The 27,535-nt window shown below is 42.2% G+C and overlaps 2 protein-coding genes across 2 annotated transcripts; both read left to right on the top strand.

Annotated features, from left to right (window-relative positions):
* The first annotated feature begins 2,019 nt into the window (after window positions 1-2,019).
* On the top strand, window positions 2,020-7,741 carry LOC122434854 (allergen Bos d 2-like). Its single transcript, XM_043458622.1, has 7 exons — window positions 2,020-2,174; window positions 2,717-2,856; window positions 3,052-3,122; window positions 4,431-4,538; window positions 6,574-6,675; window positions 6,845-6,881; window positions 7,540-7,741. Exons 1-6 carry the CDS (start codon window positions 2,094-2,096, stop codon window positions 6,859-6,861), a joined length of 519 nt encoding a protein of 172 aa, XP_043314557.1. The 5' UTR covers window positions 2,020-2,093; the 3' UTR covers window positions 6,862-6,881; window positions 7,540-7,741.
* Window positions 7,742-13,956: 6,215 nt separating this feature from the next.
* LOC122434855 (allergen Bos d 2-like) lies at window positions 13,957-15,121 on the top strand. The gene is made up of 3 exons (XM_043458623.1): window positions 13,957-14,085; window positions 14,628-14,767; window positions 14,964-15,121. Exons 1-3 carry the CDS (start codon window positions 14,005-14,007, stop codon window positions 15,094-15,096), a joined length of 354 nt encoding a protein of 117 aa, XP_043314558.1. The 5' UTR covers window positions 13,957-14,004; the 3' UTR covers window positions 15,097-15,121.
* The last annotated feature ends 12,414 nt before the right edge of the window (window positions 15,122-27,535 follow it).

Here is a 27,535-nt window from a genome sequence, read left to right on the forward strand (position 1 = left end):
CGGTTACTCACTTTACCCCATATGTGTCTGTGTGTGTGTGTGTGTGTGTGTGTGTATGAGATAAAGACAATTAAAAGTTCTGCTGTAAGCAACTGACAGGTTATATGTGCAATCTTATTTGTCTTAGTCAACATGCTGTTCATTACATGTTTCCTTAAATCACAAGAGCTCCTTAGGTAATTATAACTAAACAGGAAAAAACACACCAAAAAAAAAAAAAAGCAGTAGAACTTAAGTCAGTTAAACTCTTATGTTTGAAACTGAGTATCTTCTTATGTTGATAACTCTGCAGCCAGCATGGACTCAAGGATTATTTCCTATGGCTCCAAAATGTAGCAAAATTAATGCCTTGCTCTTTCAGACACCCTTTGTGAAAATCAAAAGAAATATGCACTGCTCTAATGATCCATAAATCGATGAAAATTCTATTTTCACAAGCTTGTGAATCGTGAATGTTTTGCTTCTGACACAAACTTGTTGAAGGCCACACATGGGATCTTCATGTGCTAACTGTCTTTAAAACTTCCCAAAAAGAGAACAAAGATTAGGGAAACACAAACCAAAATACAAACAAATCTGCTCTTGGAGAAGGGACAGGAATATACAGACAAACATATTTTGGATACACTTACAAAGGAAATTCAGAAGAGAATAATAATCTTATAAGGAAAACTGCTGGAGAAATTGGGAATTCATATGACAAAAAAATATAAATAACTTCAACTGTTTCTTTGCTCCCCATTTTACAACTAACACAGAGAGACTCAAAGACGTGTATTTAAGACTCAAAGCAAGAAAGACTCTAGAGGTAAACCACAGGTGGACACTCTGTGACGAAAGATTGGGTGATTACAGATTAGGATATACACCAAGCAGGATCCCACACTGGGAACAGAACATTAATAACTAATCTTCATTCAAAATATTTACATCTTGGAGGGACAATCTTAAGGAAACACAAGTGAAGCCAGCAATGGGGGAAAAATATTCACACATTTCCATCTGAAAACAGACTTATATCCAGAATATGTTAAAAACCTACAAACTTCAGAAAAAACAAATAATTCACACAATAATAAACAAAGGACTTGCAGAGACACCTAACAAAGAAAATAGACAAATGGCAAATCCACCACCTTATTCATCAAGGAAATGGAAAGTACTTCTGAAACTGGATACACTCACACAATTGTTACAATCTCTGAAATGAAAACAATTGACCACACAGAGTCCTGGCAAGGATGAAGCAATGGAAAGTCTCATCTCCTATTGACAGACATCGAAAATCAGAGGCACTGAGATCCAGCAATTCAGCCCCTAAGCCCCTACCCAGGAGATAAGATGGCTCACTTCCTTACTAAATCTTGTCTATGAACATGCATTCTTCAACATTGGAATGGATGAAAGTGGGACATATCCCAGTGATACAATGCAGGGGCAATGGGAAAGGAGTCTACAAAACTATACAGCTGTTTATTCAAACGAATCTGCTGAGGGAAAGAAGTCAGTAACACACACACAGGGAGTGGTGTGTGTACACTTATATAAGTGGTACAGAGTACATAAATAATATACAAAGATTATTTGAAAAATAATGATTGGAAAACATAGAGAATTGAAAGGCCAATATTTTATAACTCTAAAAGGAGAAATAAAATTATGAGTACCTATATGGTACACCTGTAACAAAAAATATTGTACATCAATTATACTGCAAATTCAATATTAAAAAAAAATTATTGACCCCTCTGAGGAAGTCCCTCCTAAGTGATTCCTGGTAGAGATACCACATATTTATCTTCTTAAAACAAAGGTGCCATCATTAGTTTTAGAAAATAAGCTTAAACAGACCTCTTCTATGTGAAAGAAATAACACAGGGCTTGTATAAGAAGCACAGAATGCCAAAATGCTCAGCTGCCAACCAGGATATCAGAGGATCACGTTTAGGTCACCATGATCTGGTGATTAACCACTGTTTGATCAACATGTATTCCGCCAAGAGACGTATCCTATAAAAAGTGGAACCAATTCACAACCTCTCCAACAACCAGGACACCCTCAGCTTCTCTACAAGGACGACAAGAGTCCCAAGATGAAGGTGGTGTTCCTGACCCTCCTCTTTGGTCTGCTTTGTGGGGCCCAGGAAACTCCAGCTGAAATAGACCCCTCAAAGGTACCCAGAATGAGCTGATCTGCTTGAAGGTCTTGCTTGTTTGATTGTGTGTGTATGCGTGTGTGTTTGTGTATGGGTGTGTGAGGTTGTGTGTGCATGTGACAGAGATATCTTTGTCTACATGTATGACCAGACTGTAAGTCCTCTGTGGTTGACGTATCTACGTGAATGTAATATCTGTCTTTGGTATTTTTCATTTATCATATTCATCTGTAGGTAAAACAGACAAACAAGTAAAAAAGCCTAACAAGCTAACATTCAGAAAGATATGAACTGTCACAATCTTCACTGGCATTGTTTCAGCTATTTCAAAAACCTCTGGATTGTCTGTAAAAAAATTCTGAATTCTATGCTTTGTGCTCCAGTAGGAAAGATGATTTCATGTCATGTTATTCAGCAAGGGAGGGGGTGGAACTCCTCTTTGCTTAATAAGATTCAATTAACTTTTCCTCTGTGGTAAATGCAGAAGCAAAGGTACTGCTGTGTATTGGTGAGTAACCAGAAAAGAGACTGACTGACGTTTATGAAGACCTTCCTTTTAGGTCACAGGAGAGTGGCGCACCATTTATGTGGCTGCGGATAACAAGGAGAAGATTGTGGAAGGGGGCCCACTGAGGTGTTATAATCGTCAGATTGAATGCAAAAATGACTGCGAATACCTCTTCATTTCATTTTATGTCAAGTAAGCACAATCCTCCTGAACTGAGAATAAGAAGTTTGTTGGCTTCTGACATGGGGTCCGATGTCCAATGTGCAGTTAGAGGTGTGAGTCAGTGCTGTGAGGTTCAGCCCTATTCAACTCTATTCCCAGTGGGGTGTCCTCAAGCCCTGGGGAGTGAACGGTAAGGAAGGAAGTCTTGTCTGTTGGGTTTTTCAGATTTGACGGCAGATGCCAGTTTTTCTCGGAAGAGCTAAAGAGACAAGAAGGAGGTATTTACATCACAGAATGTGAGTATTCCAGCTTCTCCGATGGGCGGTCTTCCCCAAACCATGGAACGTGTTTGGACTGAGTCTCCATTTCATCCCAAACAGCTAGATGTCTGGATTGGTGAACTATTTCCTCTACTCATTACCAATGCAACCTTGGAAAAGCCATTAATTTTTCAGCAATCAATTCTGTCCCACAACACCAGGATGACGTCCAAGGTTGCAATGTGGCCATTCATGGTCTCTGAGAAAAAGCCCCAGAACACTGACTCCTCGTGTTCCTCGGGCATGGAGAAGTGCAATTACCTGCGTAGGCTAATAACAACTGTTTCACAATTTTTGCTTACACTTGACCTACATGATGAAATTTGTTTTGACTAAAGAAATTCTTTAAACATTAAAAGCTCCTCATAAGCAAGTTTAGTAAGTAGAACATGACTAACTTAAAGTCCAAAAATGGAAACAGTTAAAATAATGGCCAAAATTTCAAACTCATTTTTATATAATTTGAAAGAGACTTTAGCATAGACTTCTATCTCTGTAGCTTAAAATAAGGAGAAATAATTCTCAAATATGAATAACAATACATAATTTGAAAGAGGCATTAACATAGATTTCTATCTCTGTAGTTCAAAATGACAGGAAAAAATTTTCAAATATTAGTATCAGCACTGCAATATGCTCTTCAGTGATCAAATGTCTGTATGTTTCATTTTCATGGGGAAAAAAATGTACAACTTAGCACTCTAATCTTTGTCTGATGCATTTATTTTAATTTCAACTCTGGACAAAGAGCCACAGGATCTAACCTGCAACCATTTCAGATTATATATGTCCAACATTTTGCAATAAACTAATTTATACCTCTTTTATTACAACTTGTACTAGGAAATAACTCTGGATGAGGTACTGACATTTATGTTAATATTATTCCTTTAAATTTCTGAATTCCTTTCTAACCATGCTTGTGCTTGCAAACTGGGTTACAAAATTCTTGAAAATTTAACAGTCAGCTCTTTCGAGCTCGCATGAGATGGCTGAGGTTCAACACCTGCTAGAGTTGCAGTAAACAACTATTTATCATTCACAGACTTCTCAGTCTAGAAGACTGGAAGTCTTCATCGTCAGGAGAAGAGGGTGTGGAGGAAGCTTTCCTAGATCACTAACTGTCTTAACTAGTTCTAACAATGCATCACTAGAAATCTCAGTGAGGCAGAGTTCACCATCCAAATGAAGACTGATGATAGTATGTGAAGAATACGTGAGGCTCAAATGAAAAGAAAATAAGTTAATCATATTGAAGCTTGATTTTTTTTTTCTCTGCCACAGCCGGGGGTACAAATTATTTGCAAATCATTCATGTAACAGACAACGTGCTGGTATTTTATTTTGAAAACGATGATGGACAGAAGATCACAAAAATAACTGAAGCTTCCGGTACGTACTACAGCTTACCCAATACAACGCAGATGTGTTCATATGATCAGTATTTTTACAAAAAGGAAAGAGATACACACATAACTTCTATTAGGGCTTCCCTGGTGGCTCAGATGGGAAAGAACCCACCTGCAATGCGGGAGACCTGGGTTTGATCCCTGGGTTGGGAAGATCCCCTGGAGGAGGGAAAGGCAATGCACTCCAGTATTCTTGCCTGGAGAATCCCAGGGACAGAGGAGCCTGGTGGTCTATACACCATGGGGTCACAAAGAGTCGGACACGACTGAGCAACTCAGCACAGCATCTTCTATGAAGCACATTGGAACAGATGTGTGTTTACACGGAGAATTCAGACTTCATGTGACTTGAGTCAGGGATATAGAAAGTCTGTCTGCTAGAAAAATGAGGAAATGTGTCCACTGGGGGATTCTATCAGATGGCTTTTTTTTCTTTTTAACGAGATACACTCATCCCAGAGATCCAGGGAAATCTTTCAGGATGCTCCATGAGTTCCCTGCCAAGGATCACGCAAACAGAGTTGCTGGGTCCTGACACCAAAGTGAACCGAGGTTTGAATCTGAGTTTAGAAAACTCACAGGTCCCGGCCATGACTGCGGTCATCTCCACGACAAATGCTTTCTCCTTTGTCACAATCATGAAAGTGCTGCCTCAGCCTGAACCCCGCGCTCTGCAAATACCACTGGATCACCCTGAAGACTACAGAGGCAGAGTGGTCTGGAATATCAGTCATTCTGCCATCCGGCCAATCCCTTGGGTTCACTGCCACATCCCTTTATCCCCTCTGCTATTATATCCTCATCAGGGATGGGTGGGGGTGCGTCTGTTCCCTGCGGATGACAGAGCATGAGTGTTTCCCTCAGTAGCATGTGTGATGCTGTTACCAAATGTGGGATCCTGCTGCCTGCCCTTCAAAAGGCAACTAAGAGGCCAGCTTCTTAGAAAGAAAAGTCGGCTTTCGTTCAGAGGCAGACAACTGGGGGGGGGAGGGTGGACTTCTGTCCAAGGGCTGACTGCCCCACCCCGCAACTGGCAAACAGTGGGACAAGAGCTTTTATAGACAGAGGGAGGGCCTCCTTGCAAAAACAGAAGTCAGCTCCAAAAGTCATTTTCAAATCGGTCATCAGTGGTCTGACCAGCATCATCGTGATTGTTTTAGGCACAGTTAACCAACAATTCCCTATCTTCCTATCTCCTTGAAATCAATTCTCAGAAACACGGGAGCTTCTGTCATGGCTACAGTCTGGTCAGCCTGTATTTAACTTGTCCACCAGGTGGAGCTTTCAGCGTCTATAAGACAGCTCACAGGATATGACCCAGAAGAGTATCCACTCTCCTTGGGGAGGAAATACAGGTCCTTGTCTATGCTTCATGACTACATTATTATTATTTCATCTCCTCTGTCTGTTTTCCTTTGCTATCCTGACATTCTCAATTTTCTGATTCAACTTATTCTTTGACTAATATCTTTCACAGACAAAAGGCAGGCTGAAAATTGCAGGGGCGGGGCAAGGAACATAAGGTCCTACACTGCCTCAATAGGATTAGTGTGCTTTTGAAAATTCCAAATCATTCCCCACCCATTCATTTCATCAGAGTTCATGAAAACCCCAGGGATGCCATTCTAGGATGTAGACAAAGTGGACAGGAAGCATTAGAATTGGGGCTGATTCTGAGTCTCAGACTTGCCACGACCTTCTCTGATGTACCATGAAAAACTGCATCTCACCGTGGCATGCTTTAAGCTCACAGCTGAATGATCTGTAGCTCACTCAGTAGTTGCAAGAACTGGAATGTGGTAACATGTCAACTATGTGGACTACCCTCATGGACACATCTGAAGACCTCTGTGCACACTCGGGCACGTGTAGAAAAATAGCTGGATTTTAGGTGAGGGTGGAGGGCCATGGTGTTCGTGAGACTTACTAGACACTACAAGAACGAGCCACGTGACTCTCTGTAACCTATAAAGGATTCTAACGCACACCTCTTCTGCCCTGTTTGCTATGAAATCCAGCCAGAGGAACCAGTTTCACTCAAGAAGAACTTCAGAAGTATCAGGAGCTGAACAGTGAAAGGGGGATTCCAAATGAAAATATTGACAATGTCATCGAAACAGGTAAAGCCCCGGAGGAAAACAGCTATCCGAAATGAAAACCCATCACTAGGGCATTCGATTCAAAATTCCCATTGGCACAGATATCTTTTTAAAAAGCTGTGATGAAATAATCCTTGGAAACAAAGGCATGTCAATGTTCATTATTCCCCTTATTCATTCTCTTTCACAGACAACTGTCCTCCATAAGAACAGAGAACATCAGTTTGGTGAGTAGAAACATAACGCATACAACACTGAGCTGTTTTCAGTAGGTTCACTCTTTGGGCGAGGGGGGTTTCACTGTTTTAAGAATGGGATACATACAAGATGGAATATTACTCAGCCATGAAAAAGAGTGAAATCATGCCATCTGCAGTAACATGGATGGACCAAGAGATGATCTTACTAACTGACGTCAGTCAGAAAGAGAAAGGCAAATATCATATGCCATCACTTCCACGTGGAATCTAAAATATGATTCAAGTGGACCATTCATAAAACAGAAACAGACTCTCAAACACAGACAAAATGGATGGTTACCAAAGGGGAAGCAGGCAAGGTGTAAATTAGGAGTTTGAGATGGGCAGTAAAATATATAAAATAAACGACAAAGACATAGTGGATGGCACAGAGAACTATACTCAATGTCTTGTCATAATTTATAAAGAAGAATCTAAAAGGTGTACATTTACGTACAGACATGTATAACTGAGGCTTTGGAGGTGACTCAGTGGTCAAGAATCTGCCTGCCAATGTGAAATGGGTCTTGTAGGAAAATTTCTCGCTTCCATCAGCAACTGGTTCTACTTTTTCTTTCATGCTCTAGCCAATATCATATTAATAATCATCAGCTCAACAACGTTGTCCTTTTTTGCTTGCTTAAAGAAAAACATGGAGTAAGAATGTGAGCAAAATCGGAGCACTCATGTGTCCTAATCATCCAGGTGAAGATAGCAGACCTTTTCCTTGAAATCATCATTGCTTCTATCCCAGGAAATCATGACCCTGAACCCAAGGCTTGCCCACTACGAATATCCTCTGCTCTAGCTGATGTGACTGAACTGTTCAATAAATTGATTAATGCACATATTCGTAGTGAACAAAGGTTCTATATTCGCAAATACTCAAAACATGTAAATTCAACCATGCAGAAAATCGAGTGTACAATGAAGGAGGAAATAACTCTGTTCACGATGCACGGTGTGAATCCTGAAAGTGTTTCTGCAAGATGAGAAAATAAACCACAGAAGGTAGTTTTTATATGGTGAAATGAGGTTCCAATCAGATGTCACACGAGAAAGGGTACTGGGGAGTCAGACACCTTCAAGTAGAATCTCAGCTGTACTAAGTGGAGCTTGAAAACAACTCAATGACGGTATTAAGCAGCGTTCATCTGCTGTGGGGCTGCAGGAGGTGGTAAGGTTTGCAGAATGCAGTCTTACATGGCTTCCAGCGATTGCACTAGTAAATATATATATATATACCAAAAATACCTACCAATGCAGGAGACACAAGAGATGCAGGTTCAATCCCTGGGTCAAGAAGATGCCCAGAAGAGGAAATGGAAATCCAATCCAGGAATCTTTTTTTTTAATTATTCATATATTTTGTTTATTCAATAGGTGTTGATAAGATCTTTTCTTTTTATTTATTTATTTCAATTTTAGGCTAATTACTTTACACTATGTAGTGGTTTTGCCATGCACTGACACGATTCAGCCGTGGGTGTACATTTGGGCCCCATCCTGAACCCCTTTGGAGAAGGCAATGGCAACCCACTCCAGTACTCTTGCCTGGAAAATCACATGGACGGGGGAACCTGGTAGGCTTCAGTCGGTGGGGTCACCAAGAGTCGGACATGACTGGGCGACTTCACTTTCACTTTTCACTTTCATGCATTGTAGAAGGAAATGGCAACCCACTCCGGTGTTCTTGCCTGGAGAATCCCAGGCACGGGGGAGCCTGGAGGGCTGCCGCCTATGGGGTTGCACAGAGTAGGACACGACTGAAGCAACTTAGCATCAGCAGCTGAACCCCCCTCCCACTTCCCTCCCCATCCCATTCCTCAGGGTCATCCCAGTGTACCAGCCCTGGGCACCCTGTCTCATGCATCAGACCTGGAATGGTCATCTGTTTCACATGTGATTATACACATGTTTCAATGCTATTCTCTCAAATCACCCCACCCTTGCCTTCTCCCACAGAGTCCAAAAGTCTGTTCTGTACATTTGTGTCTCTTTTGCTGTCTCGCATACAGGGTCATCATTACCATCTTTCTAAATTCCATATATACGCGTTAACATACTATATTGGTGTTTTTCTTTCTGACTTACTTCGCTCTGTATAATAGGTTATAATAGGTTCCAGTTTCATCCACCTCAGTAAAACAGATTCAAATGTACCACAAATTCATATGTACCACAGCATTCTTATCCACTCATCTGCCAATGGACATCAAGGTTGCTTCCATGTCCTGGCTATTGTAAACAGTGCTGCGATGAACAGTGGGGTACACATGTCTCTTTCAACTCTGGTTTCCTCAGTGCGTATGGCCAGCAATGGGATTGCTGGGTCATACGGCAGTTCTATCTCCAGTTTTTCAAGGAATCTCGCACAGTTCTTCATAGTGGCTGTACTAATTTGCATTCCCAGCAGCAGTGTAAGAGGGTTCCCTTTTTCTCTTCACCCTCTCCAGCATTTAGTGTTTGTAGACTTTTCCATGGTGGCCATTCTGACTTCCGTGAGATGGTTCATACTGTCATTTTGATTTGCACTTCTCTAATAATGAGTGATATTGAGCATCTTTTCATGTGTTTCTTAGCCATGTGTATGTCTTCTTTGGAGAACTATCTATTTAGTTCTTTGACCCAATTTTTGATTCGGTCGTTTATTTTTGTGGAACTGAGCTTCAGGAGATGCTTTTATATCTTAAAGACTAATTCTTTGTCAGTTGCTTCATTTGCTATTATTTTCTCCCCTTCTGAAGGCTACCTTTTAACCTTGCTTATAGTTTCCTTCATTGTGCAAAAGCTCTTAAGTTTAATTAGGTCCCATTTGTTTAATTTTTGTTTTTATTTCCATTACTCTAGGAGGTGGGTCACAGAGGATCCTGCTATGATTTACATCAGAGAGTGTTTTGCCTATGCTTTTCTCTAGGAGTTTCATAGTTTCTGGTCTTACATTTCGATCTTTAATCCATTTTGAGTTTACTTTTGTGTATGGTGTTAGAAAGTGTTCTAGTTTCAACCTTTCCAAGTGATTGACCAGTTTTCCCAGCACTGCGTGTGAAAGAGATTGTTTTTTCTCCATTGCATATTCTTGCCTCCTTTATCAAAAATAAGGTGTCCATAGGTGCATGGATTTATCTCTGGGCTTTTTATTTTGTTCCTTTGATCTATATTTCTGTCTTTGTGCCAGTACCATACTGTCTTGATGACTGTGGCTTTGTAGTAGAGCCTGAAGTCAGGCAGGTTGATTCCTCCAGTTGCATTCTTCTTTCTCAAGATTGCTTTGGCTATTCAAGGTTTTTCCTATTTCCATACAAATTGTGAAATTATTTGTTCTAGTTCTCTGAAAAATACCATGGTAGCTTGATAGGGATTGCACTGAATCTATAGATTGCTTTGGGTACTATACTCATGTTCACTGTAATGATTCTTCCAATCCATGAACATGGTCTATTTCTCCATCTATTTGTGTCCTCTTTGATTTCTTTCATCAGTGTTTTGTAGTTTTCTATATATAGGTCTTTTGTTTCTTTAGGTAGCTTTATTCCTAAGTATTTTACACTTTTTGTTGCAGTGGTGAATGGAGTTGTTTCCTTAATTTCTCTTTCTGTTTTCTCATGGTTGGTGTATAGGAATGCAAGGGATCTCTGTGTGATAATTTTATATCCTACAACTTTACTATATTTATTGCTTAGCTCTAGTAATTTTCCAGTGGAGTAGAGTTTTCTATGTAGAGGATCATGTCATCTACAAACAGTAAGAGTTTTACTTCTTCTTTTCCAATCTGGATTCCTTTTATTTCTTTTTCTTCTCTGATTGCTATAGCCAAAACTTCCAAAACTAAGTGGAACAGTAGCGGTGAGAGTGGGCACCCTTGTCTTCTTCCTGACTTTAGGGGAAATGCTTTCACTTTTTCACCATTGAGGATTATGTTTGCTGTGGGTTTATCATATATGGTTTTTATCATGTTGAGGTATGTTCCTTCTATGCCTGCTTTCCGGATGGTTTTTATCATAAATGGATGTTGAATTTTGTCAAAGGCTTTCTCTGCATCCATTGAGATAATCATACAGTTTTTATCTTTCCACTTGTTAATGTCGTGTATCACACTGATTGATTTGCAGATATTGAAGAATCCTTGCATTCTTGGGATAAACCCCATTTGGTCATGATGTATGATCTTTTTAATATGTTGTTGGATTCTCCTGGTTAGAATTTTGTTCAGGATTTTTCCATCTATGTTCATCAGTGATACTGGCCTATAGTTTTCTTTTTCTTTTCTTCTTTTTTTTTATGGTATCTTTGTTTGGATTAGGTAACAGGGGGATGGTAGCCTCATAGAATGAGTTCAGAAGTTAACCTTCCTCTGCAATTTTCTGGAAGACTTTGATTAATGTTAGCTCTTCTCTAAATTTTTGGTAGAATTCAGCTGTGAAGTCATCTGGACCTTGGCTTTTGTTTGTGCCCACTCCAGTATCCTTCCCTGGAGAATCCCATGGACAGAGGAACCTGGCAGGCTACAGTCCATGGACTTGCAAGAGTTATGACATGGTTGATGAACGGAGCACACACACACACATGCAACAAAAGTGAACAGTGTTCACTAAAGAAAGGGCAACGATGGTGTTTACAAAGCACGGGGTCTGTGGTGTCCGACTAGGGGGAGCTCCTCTCCAGCTCAGACCCCACAAGCAGAGGCCTTGCTGCAGATGCAGGTGCAGAGTTGCCTAAAGTTCTTCAGAAAAGTTCCTCATCAGACACTGTTCAAAGTAATAGTCACTGGTTGCTGCCAACTGATGGGCAAAAGGAGCATCATGGGTACCCCACAGGTCATGACACTGGACTAGACAAAACACCAGCAAAAGTGTGTAAGAGAGATGGGAAAGATGAGGCACTCCACTCTGGAGAACTCTGGTAGGCTCCTGAGGATGTGGAAGGCTGGTGCACCTGAAATGCTGTGGAGTGAGAGGAAAGAGAGAACAGGGCACTGGTCACATACCCTGCCAGGGCTCACTGTGAGCTGCATGCACCGTGAATGCATGTTCCAAACACATTATGGTCTTCAAAGTCAGGATATTGATGTCCGTTGACTCGAGTTGTTGACAGAAAACGCAACAATAGTGGTTGACGACTAAGTTGTGCCCCCTTTGAGGATCACCGCCTAGTGTGGTGAAGGGGCTGGCATAACTCAGGGAAGCTATGAGCCATTTCACGTAGGGTCACCCAAGACAGATGGGTCACAGTGAAGAGTTCTGACAGAACGTGATCCACTGGAGGAGGGAGTTGCAAACCACTCCAGTACTCTTGATGTGAGAACCCCACGAGCTGTGTAAATTGGCAAACAGTTATGACACTGAAATACGACGCTTCCCCCCAGGATGGAACGTGTCCAATACTGCTACTAGGGAAGAGTGGAGGACAGCTACTAGTAGCCCCAGAGAATGAATCTATGCTAAGGTCTCAACCAAGCAAGCCAGCCTAAAGCAAGAACTAAAACTAAGAAACAGAAAAATTAACAGAGCAAAAGGACTTCCCTAGGTGTCCAGTGGTTCAGAATCCACCTGCCAGTGCAGGGGCCACACAGGGAATCTTGATCCTGGAAGATCCCACAAGCTGTAACAACAACAAAGGCTACACAAACTCTGCCTGTGCTCCAGAGCCTGAGCAAGAAAACCATCACAATGACAAGCCCCGAGGCCATAACTAGCAAAAGACAGAACACAGCAGGTAAGACCAAGCGTGTGCTGTAAAACTAGGGGACAAAAAAACTTAGCAGAAGTGATAAGAAGAGTGACCACGGAGATACACCAGCAAAATACTTTTAAAAAATTCTCAGGGAAACAGCTGCCATTTGAATAATGAAAACAACATAAGGAAGCAGGCAGGAAATATGAACCATTAAAAATTTCTTATCTGAAAAAGTATTTTAAAGTCTCTCTATCCAGTTGACAGTATCAAATCATGGGGAAGAGGGATCCTCAAGCACAAGTGTTTTAAATTTAATCAGTGTGGATATACCAACTCTTAGAAGTTTGCAGGGAGTTAAGGAGCAGGAAGCTAGAGTCAAAGAGAAAATGTCACAGGTAATTTACATAATACACAAGTAAACTAACACATCGGTTACTCACTTTACCCCGTGTGTGTGTATGTGTGTGTGTGTGTCTGTGTGTGTGTGTATGAGATAAAAACACTTAATCTGCTCTAATCGCCTGACAAGTGTATGTGCACACACTTATTACAATCTCTGAAAAGAAAAAAACTGACCTCACAGAGTCCTGGCAAGGATGGAGCAATGGAAATTCTCATCTCCTGTTGACAGAGATCGAACACCAGAGGCAGTGAGATCCAGCAACCCAGCCCCTACGCCTCTATCCAGGAGATAAGATGGCTCACTTCCTTACTAAATCTTGTCTATGAACATGCATTCTTCAACATTGGAATGGATGAAACTGGGACATATCCCAGTGATAAATGCAGGGGCAATGGGAAAGGAGTCTACAAAAATATACAGCTGTTTATTCAAACGAATCTGCTGAGGGAAAGAAGTCAGTAATGCACACACAAGGAGTGGAATAAGTGGTACAAAGTACATAAATAATATACAAAGATTATTTGAAAAATAATGATTGGAAAACATAGAGAATTAAAAGGCCAATATTTTATAACTCTAAAAGGAGAAATAAAATTATGAGTACCTATATGGTACACCTGTAACAAAAAATATTGTACATCAATTATACTGCAATTTCAATATTAAAAAAAAATTATTGACCCTCTGAGGAAGTCCCTCCTAAGTGATTCCTGGTAGAGATACCACAAATTTATCTTCTTAAAACAAAGGTGCCATCATTAGTTTTAGAAAATAAGCTTAAACAGACCTCTTCTATGTGAAAGAAATAACACAGGGCTTGTATAAGAAGCACAGAATGCCAAAATGCTCAGCTGCCAACCAGGATATCAGAGGATCACGTTTAGGTCACCATGATCTGGTGATTAACCACTGTTTGATCAACATGTATTCCGCCAAGAGACGTATCCTATAAAAAGTGGAACCAATTCACAACCTCTCCAACAACCAGGACACCCTCAGCTTCTCTAGCAGAAGGACGACAAGAGTCCCAAGATGAAGGTGGTGTTCCTGACCCTCCTCTTTGGTCTGCTTTGTGGGGCCCAGGAAACTCCAGCTGAAATAGACCCCTCAAAGGTACCCAGAATGAGCTGATCTGCTTGAAGGTCTTGCTTGTTTGATTGTGTGTGTATGCGTGTGTGTTTGTGTATGTGTGTGTGAGGTTGTGTGTGCATGTGACAGAGATATCTTTGTCTACATGTATGACCAGACTGTAAGCCTTCTGTGGTTGACGTATCTACGTGAATGTAATATCTGTCTTTGGTATTTTTCATTTATCATATTCATCTGTAGGTAAAACAGACAAACAAGTAAAAAAGCCTAACAAGCTAACATTCAGAAAGATATGAACTGTCACAATCTTCACTGGCATTGTTTCAGCTATTTCAAAAACCTCTGGATTGTCTGTAAAAAAATTCTGAATTCTATGCTTTGTGCTCCAGTAGGAAAGATGATTTCATGTCATGTTATTCAGCAAGGGAGGGGGTGGAACTCCTCTTTGCTTAATAAGATTCAATTAACTTTTCCTCTGTGGTAAATGCAGAAGCAAAGGTACTGCTGTGTATTGGTGAGTAACCAGAAAAGAGACTGACTGACGTTTATGAAGACCTTCCTTTTAGGTCACAGGAGAGTGGCGCACCATTTATGTGGCTGCGGATAACAAGGAGAAGATTGTGGAAGGGGGCCCACTGAGGTGTTATAATCGTCAGATTGAATGCAAAAATGACTGCGAATACCTCTTCATTTCATTTTATGTCAAGTAAGCACAATCCTCCTGAACTGAGAACAAGAAGTCTGTTGGCTTCTGACATGGGGTCCGATGTCCAATGTGCAGTGAGAGGTGTGAGTCAGTGCTGTGAGGTTCAGCCCTATTAAACTCTATTCCCGGTGGGGTGTCCTCAAGCCCTGGGGAGTGAATGGTGAGGAAGGAACGTCTTGTCTGTTGGGATTTTCAGATTTGACGGCAGATGCCAGTTTTTCTCGGAAGAGCTAAAGAGACAAGAAGGAGGTATTTACATCATAGAATGTGAGTATTCCAGCTTCTCCGATGGGCGGTCTTCCCCAAACCACGGAACGTGTTTGGACTGAGAGTCTCCATTTCATGCAAAACAGCTAGATGCCTGGATTGGTGAACTATTTCCTCTACTCATTGCCAATGCAACCTTGGAAAAGCCATTAATTTTTCAGCAATCAATTCTGTCCCACAACACCAGGATGACGTCCAAGGTTGCAATGTGGCCATTCATGGTCTCTGAGAAAAAGCCCCAGAACACTGACTCCTCGTGTTCCTCGGGCATGGAGAAGTGCAATTACCTGCGTAGGCTAATAACGACTGTTTCACAATTTTTGCTTACACTTGACCTACATGATGAAATTTGTTTTGACTAAAGAAATTCTTTAAACATTAAAAGCTCCTCATTAGCAAGTTTAGTAAGTAGAACATGACTAACTTAAAGTCTAAAAATGGAAACAGTTAAAATAATGGCCAAAATTTGAAACTCATTTTTATATAATTTGAAAGGGACTTTAGCATAGACTTCTATCTCTATAGCTTAAAACAAGGAGAAATAATTCTCAAATGTGAATATCAATAAATAATTTGAAAGAGGCATTAACATGGATTTCTATCTCTGTAGTTGAAAACGACAGGAAAGAAATCTCAAATATTAATATCAGCACTGCAATATGCTCTTCAGTGATCAAATGTCTGTATGTTTCATTTTCATGGGGAAAAAAATGTACAACTTAGCACTCTAATCTTTGTCTGATGCATTTATTTTAATTTCAACTCTGGACAAAGAGCCACAGGATCTAACCTGCAACCATTTCAGATTACATACGTCCAACATTTTGCAATAAACTAATTTATACCTCTTTTATTACAACTTGTACTAGGAAATAACTCTGGATGAGGTACTGACATTTATGTTAATATTATTCCTTTAAATTTCTGAATTCCTTTCTAACCATGCTTGTGCTTGCAAACTGGGTTACAAAATTCTTGAAAATTTAAATCACGATAATCCTATATGCAAAACAGAAAGAGAGGCACAGATGTACGAACAGAATTTTGGACTCTGCAGGAGAAGGCGAGGGTGGGATGTTTTGAGAGAACAGCATCGAAACATGTATATTATCTATGATGAAACAGATCACCAGTCCAGGTTGGATGCATGAGACAAGTGCTCAGGGCTGGTGCACTGGGAAGACCCAGAGGGATCAGGTGGAGAGGGAGGTGTAAATCCATGGCTGACTCATGTCAATGTATGACAAAAACCACTACAATATTGTAAAGTAATTAGCCTCCAACTAATAAAATTAAATGGAAAAAAATACTGGAGTGAGTTGCCATTTCCTTCTCCAGGGAATCTTCCCCACCCAGGGATCCAACCTGGGTCTCCTGCATTGTAGGCAGATTGCTGTCTGAGCTGCACTCTAGACGGTGGTTTTACATTTCAATTATTTATTTTTATTTTTGACCAGACTGGATCTTCCTTGCGGCACACAGGCTTCCTGTATTTGCGGGGAGCCAGGGCTACTTTTCTTTGGGATCGAAGGCTTCGCAGTGCCTTCTCTTGATGCACAGCACTGCTCCGCAGGCTCACCGGCTTCAGGAGTGTTTCTTTCTATATGTGTGTGTGTGTGTGTGTGTGTGTATATATATATATATATATATTTTTTTCTTTGAAAGCTTTACTCTTTAATCAAAGCCCTACAGAGAGTTACCTGTCGTCCAGCCAGCAGGCAGCCTGCAAGGCTGCGTGGTTGGGTGCAGTCTTTCCAGGAACGTGGAGTGTCAGCTGCGCCTGGTTGAGCTGAGCGGCTGGCTGGCGCCACATGCCCCTCCCCGCGCCTGTGCGTGTGCGCGTGCGGGGTACCCTCGTGATCGCGGGGGGCCGGGGGCGCGGTCCTGCCTGCACAGAAGAACCCGGGGCAGGTTTTGTGCTCATCTCCTGTGCGCCGCTGGGCTCACTGCGCTGTCTCTACGCGGCCTGCGTGCCTCTGTGTGCGCGCGGGGTATCCTCGTGATCGCCAGGGGCCGCCGGGGCAGAAGCACCCGGGGAAGGCCTTGCACGCATTTCTCCTGTCCCTCTGGCCTCGCTGCATCGCCCCGACCGGGCCTGCAGCTTCATCTCCTACCATCCACCCGCCGCCCCGGCGGACTGGCGGCCGGGTCCTCCCATCTGCCTCGCCTGGTGCCGGCTGGACGCCCTCACCTTCTACCACGCTGGGCGTCTGCACTTGCTGGGCGTCTGGCCAGACGAACTTGGTTCAGTGACCGGTTCAGAAAGCCAGCAGGAGCCAGTCCTTTTTGGAAAATAAGTTTTTGAAGTTATTTATTTATTTTTGGCTCTGCTGACTCTTCCCGTTGCTTTTGTGTGGGCCTTCTGTAGTCATGTGGAGTGGAAGCTTCTCTTCCTTGCAGTGTGGGGTTTTTCATTGTGGTCTCTTCTCTTGTCCTCCAGCATGGACTCAACACTTGTGGCTCCCAGACTTGGTTGCTCCAGGCGACATGTGGGATCTTCGCGGAGCAGCCCCGTGTCTCCTGCATGGGCAGGCGGATTCTTTATTTTTTTTTTTAACAGAATACCATTTATTATTGATGGTTTTAATTAAGTTAGTGAAGCTAAAGAGAAAATTAGGCATAATTTATGTATTTGATAGCTTAGTGCAAGTTAGCTTTACGTTTAGATCCATCATTTTGAAGTAACCAATCAGTTCAGTTCAGTCGCTCAGTCGTGTCCCAGTCTTTGCGACCCCAATGGACTGCAGCACACCAGGCTTCCCTGTCCATCACCAACTCCCGGACTTTACTCAAACCCCTGTCCACTGAGTTGTTGTCACCAGTGTTATACATATTTGTATATGTCTATACACATTTGATGGATATATTGCTCATTATTCCAAACATACTTTCTAGGCTCTAATGTTTATTTGCAAAACATCTTGGTATTTATAGACAATAGCTATTCATTTCCATGATAGAGTTTTACAAATGATCTTTAAATTTAGTACTTTTTTGGTCATGGGAGTATTCTGATATATGGTTGTCAAATAATAATAATGATGTTTGCTCTACATTTTTAAAGAAAGCACAGCAATTGACTTCCTCCATCAAGCACTCAGTTTAGATCACTGTGGTTGGCAGGCGGATTCTTAACTGCAGAGCTACCAGGGAAGCCCAGTGATGGCTTTAACCATGAGCTGTGCGCATTGAGGAATGCTGGCTTGTTCTGTGAGGATCAGACGTCCTGCTCTGGTCATCTGTTTGGGGAACCAGCCACGTGTATCACAGAGCAGCCTGCAGTGGATGACTGAGTCATAGGACCCTGAGACGCAGACACCCTGGATCCTTCCAGTCCCGCTTGGAACAACCCCACCAAACTCCCTTCCGGGGCCCTGGCTCTGAATGCAGAAAGGCCAGGCTTCTCTCTGTGTCCTGCTCACTGTAAGCCGTGACGTGCTTTTTCCTTCTGTCTCGGCATCCCTGACGGCACATCCCATTACTCACCAAGGGGTGGGGGGGCTGGCCTGGTAAAGGGATTCAAGGCAGAGGCCTCCGGCTTTTGTGTGCCTGCGATATTCACCAGGAGACCACGTGCTGAGTGAGGAAGACTGAGCTAGTGCAGGTGATGCAAGACCAGCTGAGCTATTTCAGGTCCTGAAAGATGATGCTGCGAAAATGCTACACTCAATATGCCAGCACACCTGGAAAACTCAGCAGTGGCCACAGGACTGGAAAAGCTCAGTTTTCATTCCATTCCCTAAGAAAGGCAATGCCAAAGAGTGCTCAAACTACCGCACAGTGGCACTCATCTCACACGCTAGCAAAGTGATGCTCAAAATTCTCCAAGCCAGGTGTCAACAGTACATGAACCGTGAACTTCCAGATGTTCAAGCTGGTTTTAGAAAAGGCAGAGGAACCAGAGGTCAAATTGCCAGTATCCATTGGCTCATCAAAAAAGCAAGAGAGTTCCAGAAAAAACATCTACTTCTTTATTGACTATGCCAAAGCCTTTGTGTGGATCACAACCAACTAGAAAATTCTGAAAGAGATGGGAATACCACACCACCTGACCAGCATCCTGAGAAATCTGTAGGCAGGTCAAGAAGCAACAGTTAGAACTGGACATGGAACAACAGACTGGTTCCAAATATGAAAAGGAGTACGTCACCCTGCTTATTTAACTTATATGCAGAGTACATCATGAGAAACGCTGGGCTGGAAGAAGCACAAGCTGGAATCAAGATTGCCAGGAGAAATGTCAATAACCTCAGATATGCAGATGACACCACCCTTATGGCAGAAGTGAAGGTGAGATAAAAAAAGCCTCTTGATGAAAGTGAAAGAGGAGAGTGAAAAAGTTGGATTAAAGCTCAATATTCAGAAAACTAAGATCATGGCATCTGGTCCCATCACTTCATGGCAAATAGATGAGGAATCAGTGGAAACAGTGAGAGACTTTATTTTTTGGGGCTCCAAAATCACTGCAGACGGTGACTGCAGCCATGCAATTAAAAGATGCTTGCTCCTTGGAAGAAAAGTTATGACCAACCTATCCTAAAATAAATCTAGACAGTGGGTGGCAAAAATGAAGTCCCTATGGAGTGACTCAGCTGCTAGCTCCAGATACCTAAGAAGTCTCCGTGATTACTTTTCAGCTGACTTGTACCTATCTGTAAATGTCATAATTTCCAGGAAAACATCATGGTCTTAATAACCCACCTTTCTGGAATGAAAATGAAAGCGGTATGAGGAAAGATACTTCTGGGTGACTGTTGGAACATTTTATGCTTCAATGATTGAGTTAACAGTCTCCTATTTAGTCTTTTTTTTCTCCTGACCATTTAAGTAAAATACTGAGAACATTTAAGAATGGCTCTCTCCATCATTTGTGTGAGTGCTAAGTACACAGAACAAAATGAAAATGAAGAAAGATATATGTCTGCAGATATGGAAGATATACAATGTGTACATTCCTATGTGTACAAATATATGCTGTTACTTAATAGAGCCTTTTAAATAAATCTCTCACTTTAATGCTTTTAGCAGTGTGCATGTTTGTTTCCTTCTTTGATTTAATTATCTTTACCAAAACTGAACTAATTAAACTGAGTTTCAAGAATTTTAGCAAGGAGAAGGAAAGGGAGAGACAGAGTCAAATGAATCATAGTGTTGCTTTATAAATAGTTCTCTGTAAGGACGATACAAAGGAAGCAACAGAAAAAGAAAAACTGGATCATAAAAAATTGCACTAAAGTCTGAAATAGATACAGGATGGATGTAGGATAGATACCCATGAACCCTGACACTTGGCCAAGCATGGATAATTGAACCTCATATCAAAAATTCTTAAAGTCACATTGAATAATGCAATAATTACAAGTACGATGGTGAGTACGTATTATAGGCAGAGAATGAAAATAACACAAGGATGTATGTACACTGCATAAAACAGTAAAACTCTCTATATATGTCTGTTAGTCGCTCAGTCATGTCTGACTCTTTGAACCCCATGGACTGTAGCTTTTCAGGCTCCTCTGTCCATGGGATTCTCCAGGCAAGAACACTGGAGTGGGTTGCCATTCCCTTCTCCAGGGGATCTTCCCAAGTCAGGGGTCAAACCTGGGTCTCTCGAGTTGCAGGCAGATTCCTTACCATCTGAGCCACTAAGGAAGCCCTAAAACTGTACATGGTTGAGTTTAAAATACATTGTTTGGACTTACCCATCAAGATAAATATATAAGTAAACACTGTTCTAGATGTCTTTCAGCTCCTTAAAAAAAAAAAAAAAAATCATGCTTTTGAATGCAAATATATTGATCTTATTTCCTGGAAATAAAACCTGAACACTGGGTTGTAAACGCCTACCAATATTCCTTATACATATAAAATCATCATTTCTTACTCCAAGTGCTTGTTTTAAAGTTAAGAGGTCCTATTTATAAAATGGCTAGGGATGACGCGTTATTTACAGAGCACTAAAACAGAAGTTATTTTGTACGTTGTGTGAACAATCAACATTATAGCATGAATATAGGATATTAAATGGAATTTTTTCCCTTTTCTTTCTTATGTAGTACAACATAATATACACATTTTTTACATAAAACTCACGCAGTTAAATAGGAACAAAAGTTAAAGTATGTCCCTACTTTTAACATTCTCAACCACCTAGAAAGACTTTCATTATTTATCATCTCACTGTAGATATAGATTAGATATTAGATATGGACAGACATTATGCAAATATAGAAGGTGGCAGTGATGATAGCTAAGTTTTCTATAGAATAACATTCAATTATTCAGTTTTACTCATGGAAACACACGCACTATAGACACACACACACTCACACACACACACACACAAAATGTCATGATAAAAAATGTTTCCAGTGATGATTTGGGACTTCCTTGTAAAGAATCCGTCTGTAGAAAACCCAGGTTTGATCCCTGGGTCAGGAAGATACCCTGAAGAAGGGAATGGCAAGCGACTCCAGTCTTCTTGCCTGGAGAATCCCATGGACAGAAAAACCTCGTGGGCTACAGTCCATGGGGGTCACGAAAGAGTTGGACATGACTTAGTGAGCAAACAACAATGTTGTACTGCCTGATCTTCATGAAAAATTATATTTCTGTTGACTATGTAAAATTTGCCAACTATTGGCAAATGTAAAAATGAAAGGAATTCATGACGAAAGGAAAACAACTATACATTGAGAGTTCTACCCGAGGAAATACAATAGACAGTTATGAGATGTATTTCTAAAACATAAAACATCAGGTATACCCTGTTAATATTTATAGGGACAAACTGTTAGAGATTTCACACTCTGATTAACTTTCTATCAGTATGCAAGCAAGGAGATGATTGTGTTTGAAATTAGGAGATAAGGCATTTATATTTGCTATGCTAAGACGATTTTTTTTTTATGAAGCTAATTTCAGGTAGTGAAGTTCAGATTAATCAGAGGAGGTGTGTGTATTTAATAGTCTTCCATAAAAATCTAAAGTTATCCTCTCAAAGTAAGTAGAATGCAAGTGGTTTCCAGAACATCAATTAAGTACCCTTATTCCAATTCTGGTCCTGATCAGTACAAATGAGACAATTTATGTTACAAGTATTTGATTCTTTTCCCCCCTTAGAGTATTAAAAAGCAGAGAGATCACTTTGCCAACAAAGATCCACCTAGTCAAAGCTATGGTTTTTCTAGTACTTATATACAGACGTGAGAGTTGGACCATAAAGAAGGCTGAGTGCCAAAGAATTGATGCTTTTGAACTGTGGTGCTGAAGAAGACTCTTGAGAGTCCCTTGGACAGAAAGGAGATCAAACCAATCCTAAAGGACATCAACCCTGACTACTGATTAGAAGGACTGATGCTGAAGCTCCAATACTTTGGCCACCTGATGCGAACAGTCAACTCCCTGGAAAAGACCCTGATGCTGGGAAAGATTGAGGGCAGGAGGAGAAGGGGACAAGAGAGGATGAGATGGTTGGATGGCATCACTGACTCGATGGGCATTAGTCTGAGTAAACTCTGGGAGTTGGTGATGGACAAGGAGGCCTGGCATGCTGCGATTCATGGGGTCAGAAAGAGGCGGACATGACTGAGTGACTGAACAACTTAGTGTTATATGGCAAAACTGGTATGTGTTATCGGCTGTCTTATTGGGTAATTATGGAATGTGGACCGAATTCCACATCTACAAATAAGCTGTGAAGCGCTGAGGGTGGCATGGACTTCATTTCCTGTTGTGAAAGAGAAAGTGAAGTTGCTCAGTCGTGTCCGACTCTTTGCGACCGCATGGACTGCAGTCTACCAGGCTCCTCCGTCCATGGGATTTTCCAGGCAAGAGTACTGGGGTGGGTTGCTATTTCCTTCTCCAGGGAATCTTCCTGACCCAGGGATCGAACCCAGGTCTCCCGCATTGCAGGCAGACGCTTTACCGTCTGAGCCACCAGAGAAGTCACCTGTTGATGTTCATTTCCTGTTGGATGCCCTGCACTTCAGGCAGCAAGGAAAACACTGACGATTCTGCTCCTTGATCCAGCTTCCAGTCCACCCGGATCAACAGGATGGGAAACACGGTCCCACTCCACCTCCCCAGGACAGGCGGGTGTGCACACAATGAAAAAGGAGGCTCCTTGGGACGCCGCGAGGCCCAAACCAGGAGGGAGGAACCACGAGTCTTCATCGGCACCCATGTACAGAAGAGGTTTGCGGAGGACATGAGTGTGCTTGTTCTGTCACCTCTCTTGCATTTTTCTTTCTTAATTAATTATTATCGCAGTATAGTTGCTTTACGGTCTTATGTTAGTTTATAGTTTATAGTTGTGTTAGTTTCTGCTGCCCAGCAAAGCGAATCAGCTTTATATATAAATGTATCTGCCCCACCTGCCCACTTTTGGGGGTTTCCTTCCCATTGAGGTCATCACAAGAGAATTCAGTAGTGTTCCCTGAGACATACAGGAAGTTCTCATTAGTTATCCATCAATAATGTTTGACTTCCCCAGGGGTTCAGTGGTACAGAGTCTTCCCGCCAATGCAGGAGACGCCAGTTGGGTCCAACTGACCCAGGTGTGTTGGTAGCAAGAGGTGATTCATTTCCATCATTTCAGAGATGCACTTACAGGAAATAGCTTCCATGTACTTACTCATCCAGAGCTTCGCAAGTGGCTCAGTGGGTAAAGAATCCACCTGCCAATGCAGGAGATGTGGGTTTGATCTCTGGGTCAGGAAGATTCCCCTGGAGGAGGAAATGGCAACCCACTCCAGTATTCTCACCTGGAGAAATCCCATGGACATTGGAGCCTGGCGGGGTCACAGTCCATGGGGTTGCAAAGAGTCGGATACGACTGAGTCCGCACATCAACAGTATGTATTTCCACTCTGGCTCCTCTTCACCCACCTAGAGTGGTCCAGACAACACACCTGAAAGGTGCATGTCCTCCGTCATTAATCAGAGATATGCTTTATGGATCTAACTATAGTTTCCAAATCGATGGTCATGCTTGTGTCTGGATTAACAGTGTTCAGTCCCTAAAACCTCACTTTTGTCATCACAAAGCAGCCGATTCATTTGGCAATCTGGACGGTGGGTTGCCACCTCTTTTCCACTCGGCAGCTTTGTTTCTGAAGAAAGTTATATATCCCTTCTCTGCCAGGCAGGAATTCTGCAGACATGCATGCCTCCGACTTTAAAAACACATTCCTATACACGTACCACGTCTTCTACAACGGAGTATGATGCAGCCATTAAGAATAATGAAATAAGGCCATTTGCAGCAAAATGGATGAACCTATAGAGTGTCATTTTCAGTGAAGGTAGTCAGAGAAGGAGAAATATCGAATGATACCCCTTATTAAGTGAACTTGCTCAGTCGCGTCCGACTCTCAGCGACCCCATGGACTGTAGCCCACCAGGCTCTTCCATCCATGGGATTCTGCAGGCAAGACTCCTGGAGTGGGTTGCCATTTCCTTCTCCAGGGGATCTGCCCGACCCAGGGATTAAACTCGGATCTCCCACATTGCAAGCAGATGCTTTAACCTCTGAGCCACCAGGGAAGCCTATCCCTTATTAGTAGAATCTAAAAAGAAATAATACAAGTGAAGTTGTAAAACAGAAAGAGACTCAGAGACTTAAAGAACAAACTTAGTATTGCCAGGGAGAGGGAAGTGTTGGGGGAAGGGATAGTCAGGGAGTCTGGGATGGACATGGACACACTGCTGTATTTACCATGGAAAACCAGCAAGGACCTGCTGGACAGCACAGGGAACCCTGCTCAATACTCTGTAATAACCTGATGGTCACCAGGCGGAAGGATGGGGGAAGGGATAGTCAGGGAGTCTGGGATGGACATGGACACACGGCTGTGTTTACCATGGAGAACCAGCAAGGACCCGCTGGACAGCACAGGGAATTCTGCTCAATGTCACGTGGCAGCCTGGATGGGAGGGGAGTTTGGGGGAGAATGGATACATGTGTATGGATGGCTGAGTCCCTTCACCTGGAACTATCACAACAGTATTAACTGGCTATACCTCAATACAAAATAAAAAGTTTGAAAAAAAAAATGCATACCTGACCCCAGGACAGGTTATGTCCCACAGAACTGCTAATAAAGACACGTGTGCTTGTGTATTTCTCTGTCACTGACACTCATTCGTAAATAAAGCTTCCCCACATTTTATGGCTACTTAGAGGTTTTTCTTCTGTTTTTTGAACAGGCGTTTTGATGAGAATTTGAGGGAAGACTTGAAGTACAGCTGTGTAAGAAATAGTAATAATACATCTCCCGTCTCACTTTGAAAACAAAAATATATGGTGTTTACTACATGACTGCCCTACATACGTTACATATTGTAATTCAGATAATTTTATGCTCTTAATTAGCTTAAGTAGCTAATGAATTCACCTTGCTGAAAACATTGTGATAATTATGTAAATAATTTGACATATGTGTACAAGATTGTTTCATATAAAAACAGACATAGATATATACAGTTAAGTCTGTGTTTATTTTTAATAGTGATACATTCCCATGCAAAATGAATGCAGGAATACCCACAGTGGCTGACACAGTTTGTGTTTGAGTCTGCAGATGAACTAGTGATATTCTTTCACTTGAGGACACCTGCTTTACAATGGCATGTTAGTCTTTGCTATACAGGAACATGAATCTGCCACAACTATGCGTATATCCCCTCCCTCTTGAGCGTCCCTCCCACCCCGCCATCCCATTCCTCTCGGTCATCACAGAGCACCGAGTTGGGCTCCCTGTGTATCCCCTGATTTCTTCCCATGTGGTAGATACACGGAGGACACCAGTAACATTGAACACAGGATGTGTGAAAGGTATTCTGCCATCATTTGCAACATTACAAACGCAAAGCTATTCACAACTTTTCATTTTATTACCACGAAAATCTTTGAAGAGTAGAGGGAGAGAGCTACAAGTGACATATTATTAAAAGGAGATGCATGCCAAGAGAACAAGCAGGTGTCTTGTCATTAAAAGGGCTTCCCAGGTGGCTCAGCTGATAAAGAATCCGTCTGCAATGTGTGAGACCTGGGTTCGATCCCTGGGTTGGGAAGATTCCCTGGAGAAGGGAATGGCTACGCAGTCCAGTATTCTGGCCTGGAGAATTCCATGGACTGTATAGTCCACGGGGTCACAAAGAGTCAGACCCGACCGAGTGACGGTCACTTGTCATTAAAGACAGCACCTTCACAGTGATGTCTATCTCCTGTAACCACTCCAGCCTCCCCAACCCCCCCAAGCCCCCCATCCCCCTGTACTGTTTTGCTTAGGACTGCCTTGGGTACTGTGCTTAGTCACTCAGCCGTGTCCGACTCTTTGCGACCACATGGACTGTGGCCCTCTGGACTCCCGCGTCCATGGGATTCTCCAGGCCAGAACACTGGAGTGCATAGCCGTTCCCTTCTCCAGGGGATCTTCCCAACCCAGGGATCAGACCCAGGTCTCCCGCCTTGCAGGCGGATTCTTTACTGTCTGAGACACCAGGGAAGCCCAAGAAAATGGAAGTGGGTAGCCTACCCCTTCTCCAGGGGAACTTTCTGACCCAGGGCATGCTCCAAACGCCTCCATGAGGCTGTTTCCTTACCACTGTAACCTGAGGGAGACCCAGACAGACACTTCAGTGTATTATACATAATCCCTTCTGTTCTCAAGAGCTCCTTGGCATTTCCAGATGATTACAGATCCCACTCAACAAGCAAAGGGCTGACTTTACATGCCGGCAATCTGCCTGTGAGTGTTTATATCTTATGAGGGAAATAATTTTTAGGAGATGGTTGAGCGGTTCCACATGTGAGGTCCGCGTGGGTCACCGGCTCATTCTTGAGTCCTTCACGCTGGCAAGACATTGCAACTAGGAGATGGTGATGCCGGCACTATAGGGAACCCGTATTAATTATCGTTCCTTAAGATCAACAGTTTTTAGCTTCTTATTAAGAAATGTAATCAGATTATGGTGACTGCCGACAGGCAATTAGTTGCAGACAGTGAGTTTTCAGCATGGATGATGAACTTAAGACAGGGACGTTTTCAGAATCTAATGCAGCGTGTTGCAACCAGTCCAACCAGCCCATCCTAAAGGAAATCAACCCTGAATATTCATTGGAAGGATTGCTGCTGAGGGTGAAACTCCAGTCCTTTGGCCACCTGATGCGAAGAACTGACTCATTGGAAAAGACCCTGATGCTGGGAAAGATTGAAGGTGGGAGGAGAAGGGGAAGACAGAGGATGAGATGGTTAGATGGCATCACTGACTTGATAGACATGAGTTTGAGCAAGCTCCAGGAGTTGGTGATAGACAGGGAAGCCTGGCGTGCTGCAGTCCACGGAGTCGGAAAGACTCAGACACAACTAAGCAACTGAACTGAACTGCAGCGTGTTGTCCTGATTCTAAAGCTTGTAATGATCATGCAGACTTTTGCACATGTAAATAGAGTATCTGCATAGTGTCCAAAAAATATCTACTTGTGAAAACGATTAG

The sequence above is a fragment of the Cervus canadensis genome, chromosome X (genome assembly GCF_019320065.1).
Source record: "Cervus canadensis isolate Bull #8, Minnesota chromosome X, ASM1932006v1, whole genome shotgun sequence".
In the NCBI taxonomy this organism is placed as follows: Eukaryota; Metazoa; Chordata; class Mammalia; order Artiodactyla; family Cervidae; genus Cervus; species Cervus canadensis.

Bases quoted from the DNA above. Each gene is read 5' to 3' on its own strand.
- LOC122434854 (XM_043458622.1), top strand. From the start codon at position 2,094: ATGAAGGTGGTGTTCCTGACCCTCCTCTTTGGTCTGCTTTGTGGGGCC. The intron at 2,857-3,051 runs GTAAGCACAATC...TGGGTTTTTCAG, and splicing joins TTCATTTCATTTTATGTCAA to ATTTGACGGCAGATGCCAGT. The intron at 4,539-6,573 runs GTACGTACTACA...TATGAAATCCAG, and splicing joins AAAAATAACTGAAGCTTCCG to CCAGAGGAACCAGTTTCACT.
- LOC122434855 (XM_043458623.1), top strand. From the start codon at position 14,005: ATGAAGGTGGTGTTCCTGACCCTCCTCTTTGGTCTGCTTTGTGGGGCC. The intron at 14,086-14,627 runs GTACCCAGAATG...CCTTCCTTTTAG, and splicing joins CTGAAATAGACCCCTCAAAG to GTCACAGGAGAGTGGCGCAC. The intron at 14,768-14,963 runs GTAAGCACAATC...TGGGATTTTCAG, and splicing joins TTCATTTCATTTTATGTCAA to ATTTGACGGCAGATGCCAGT.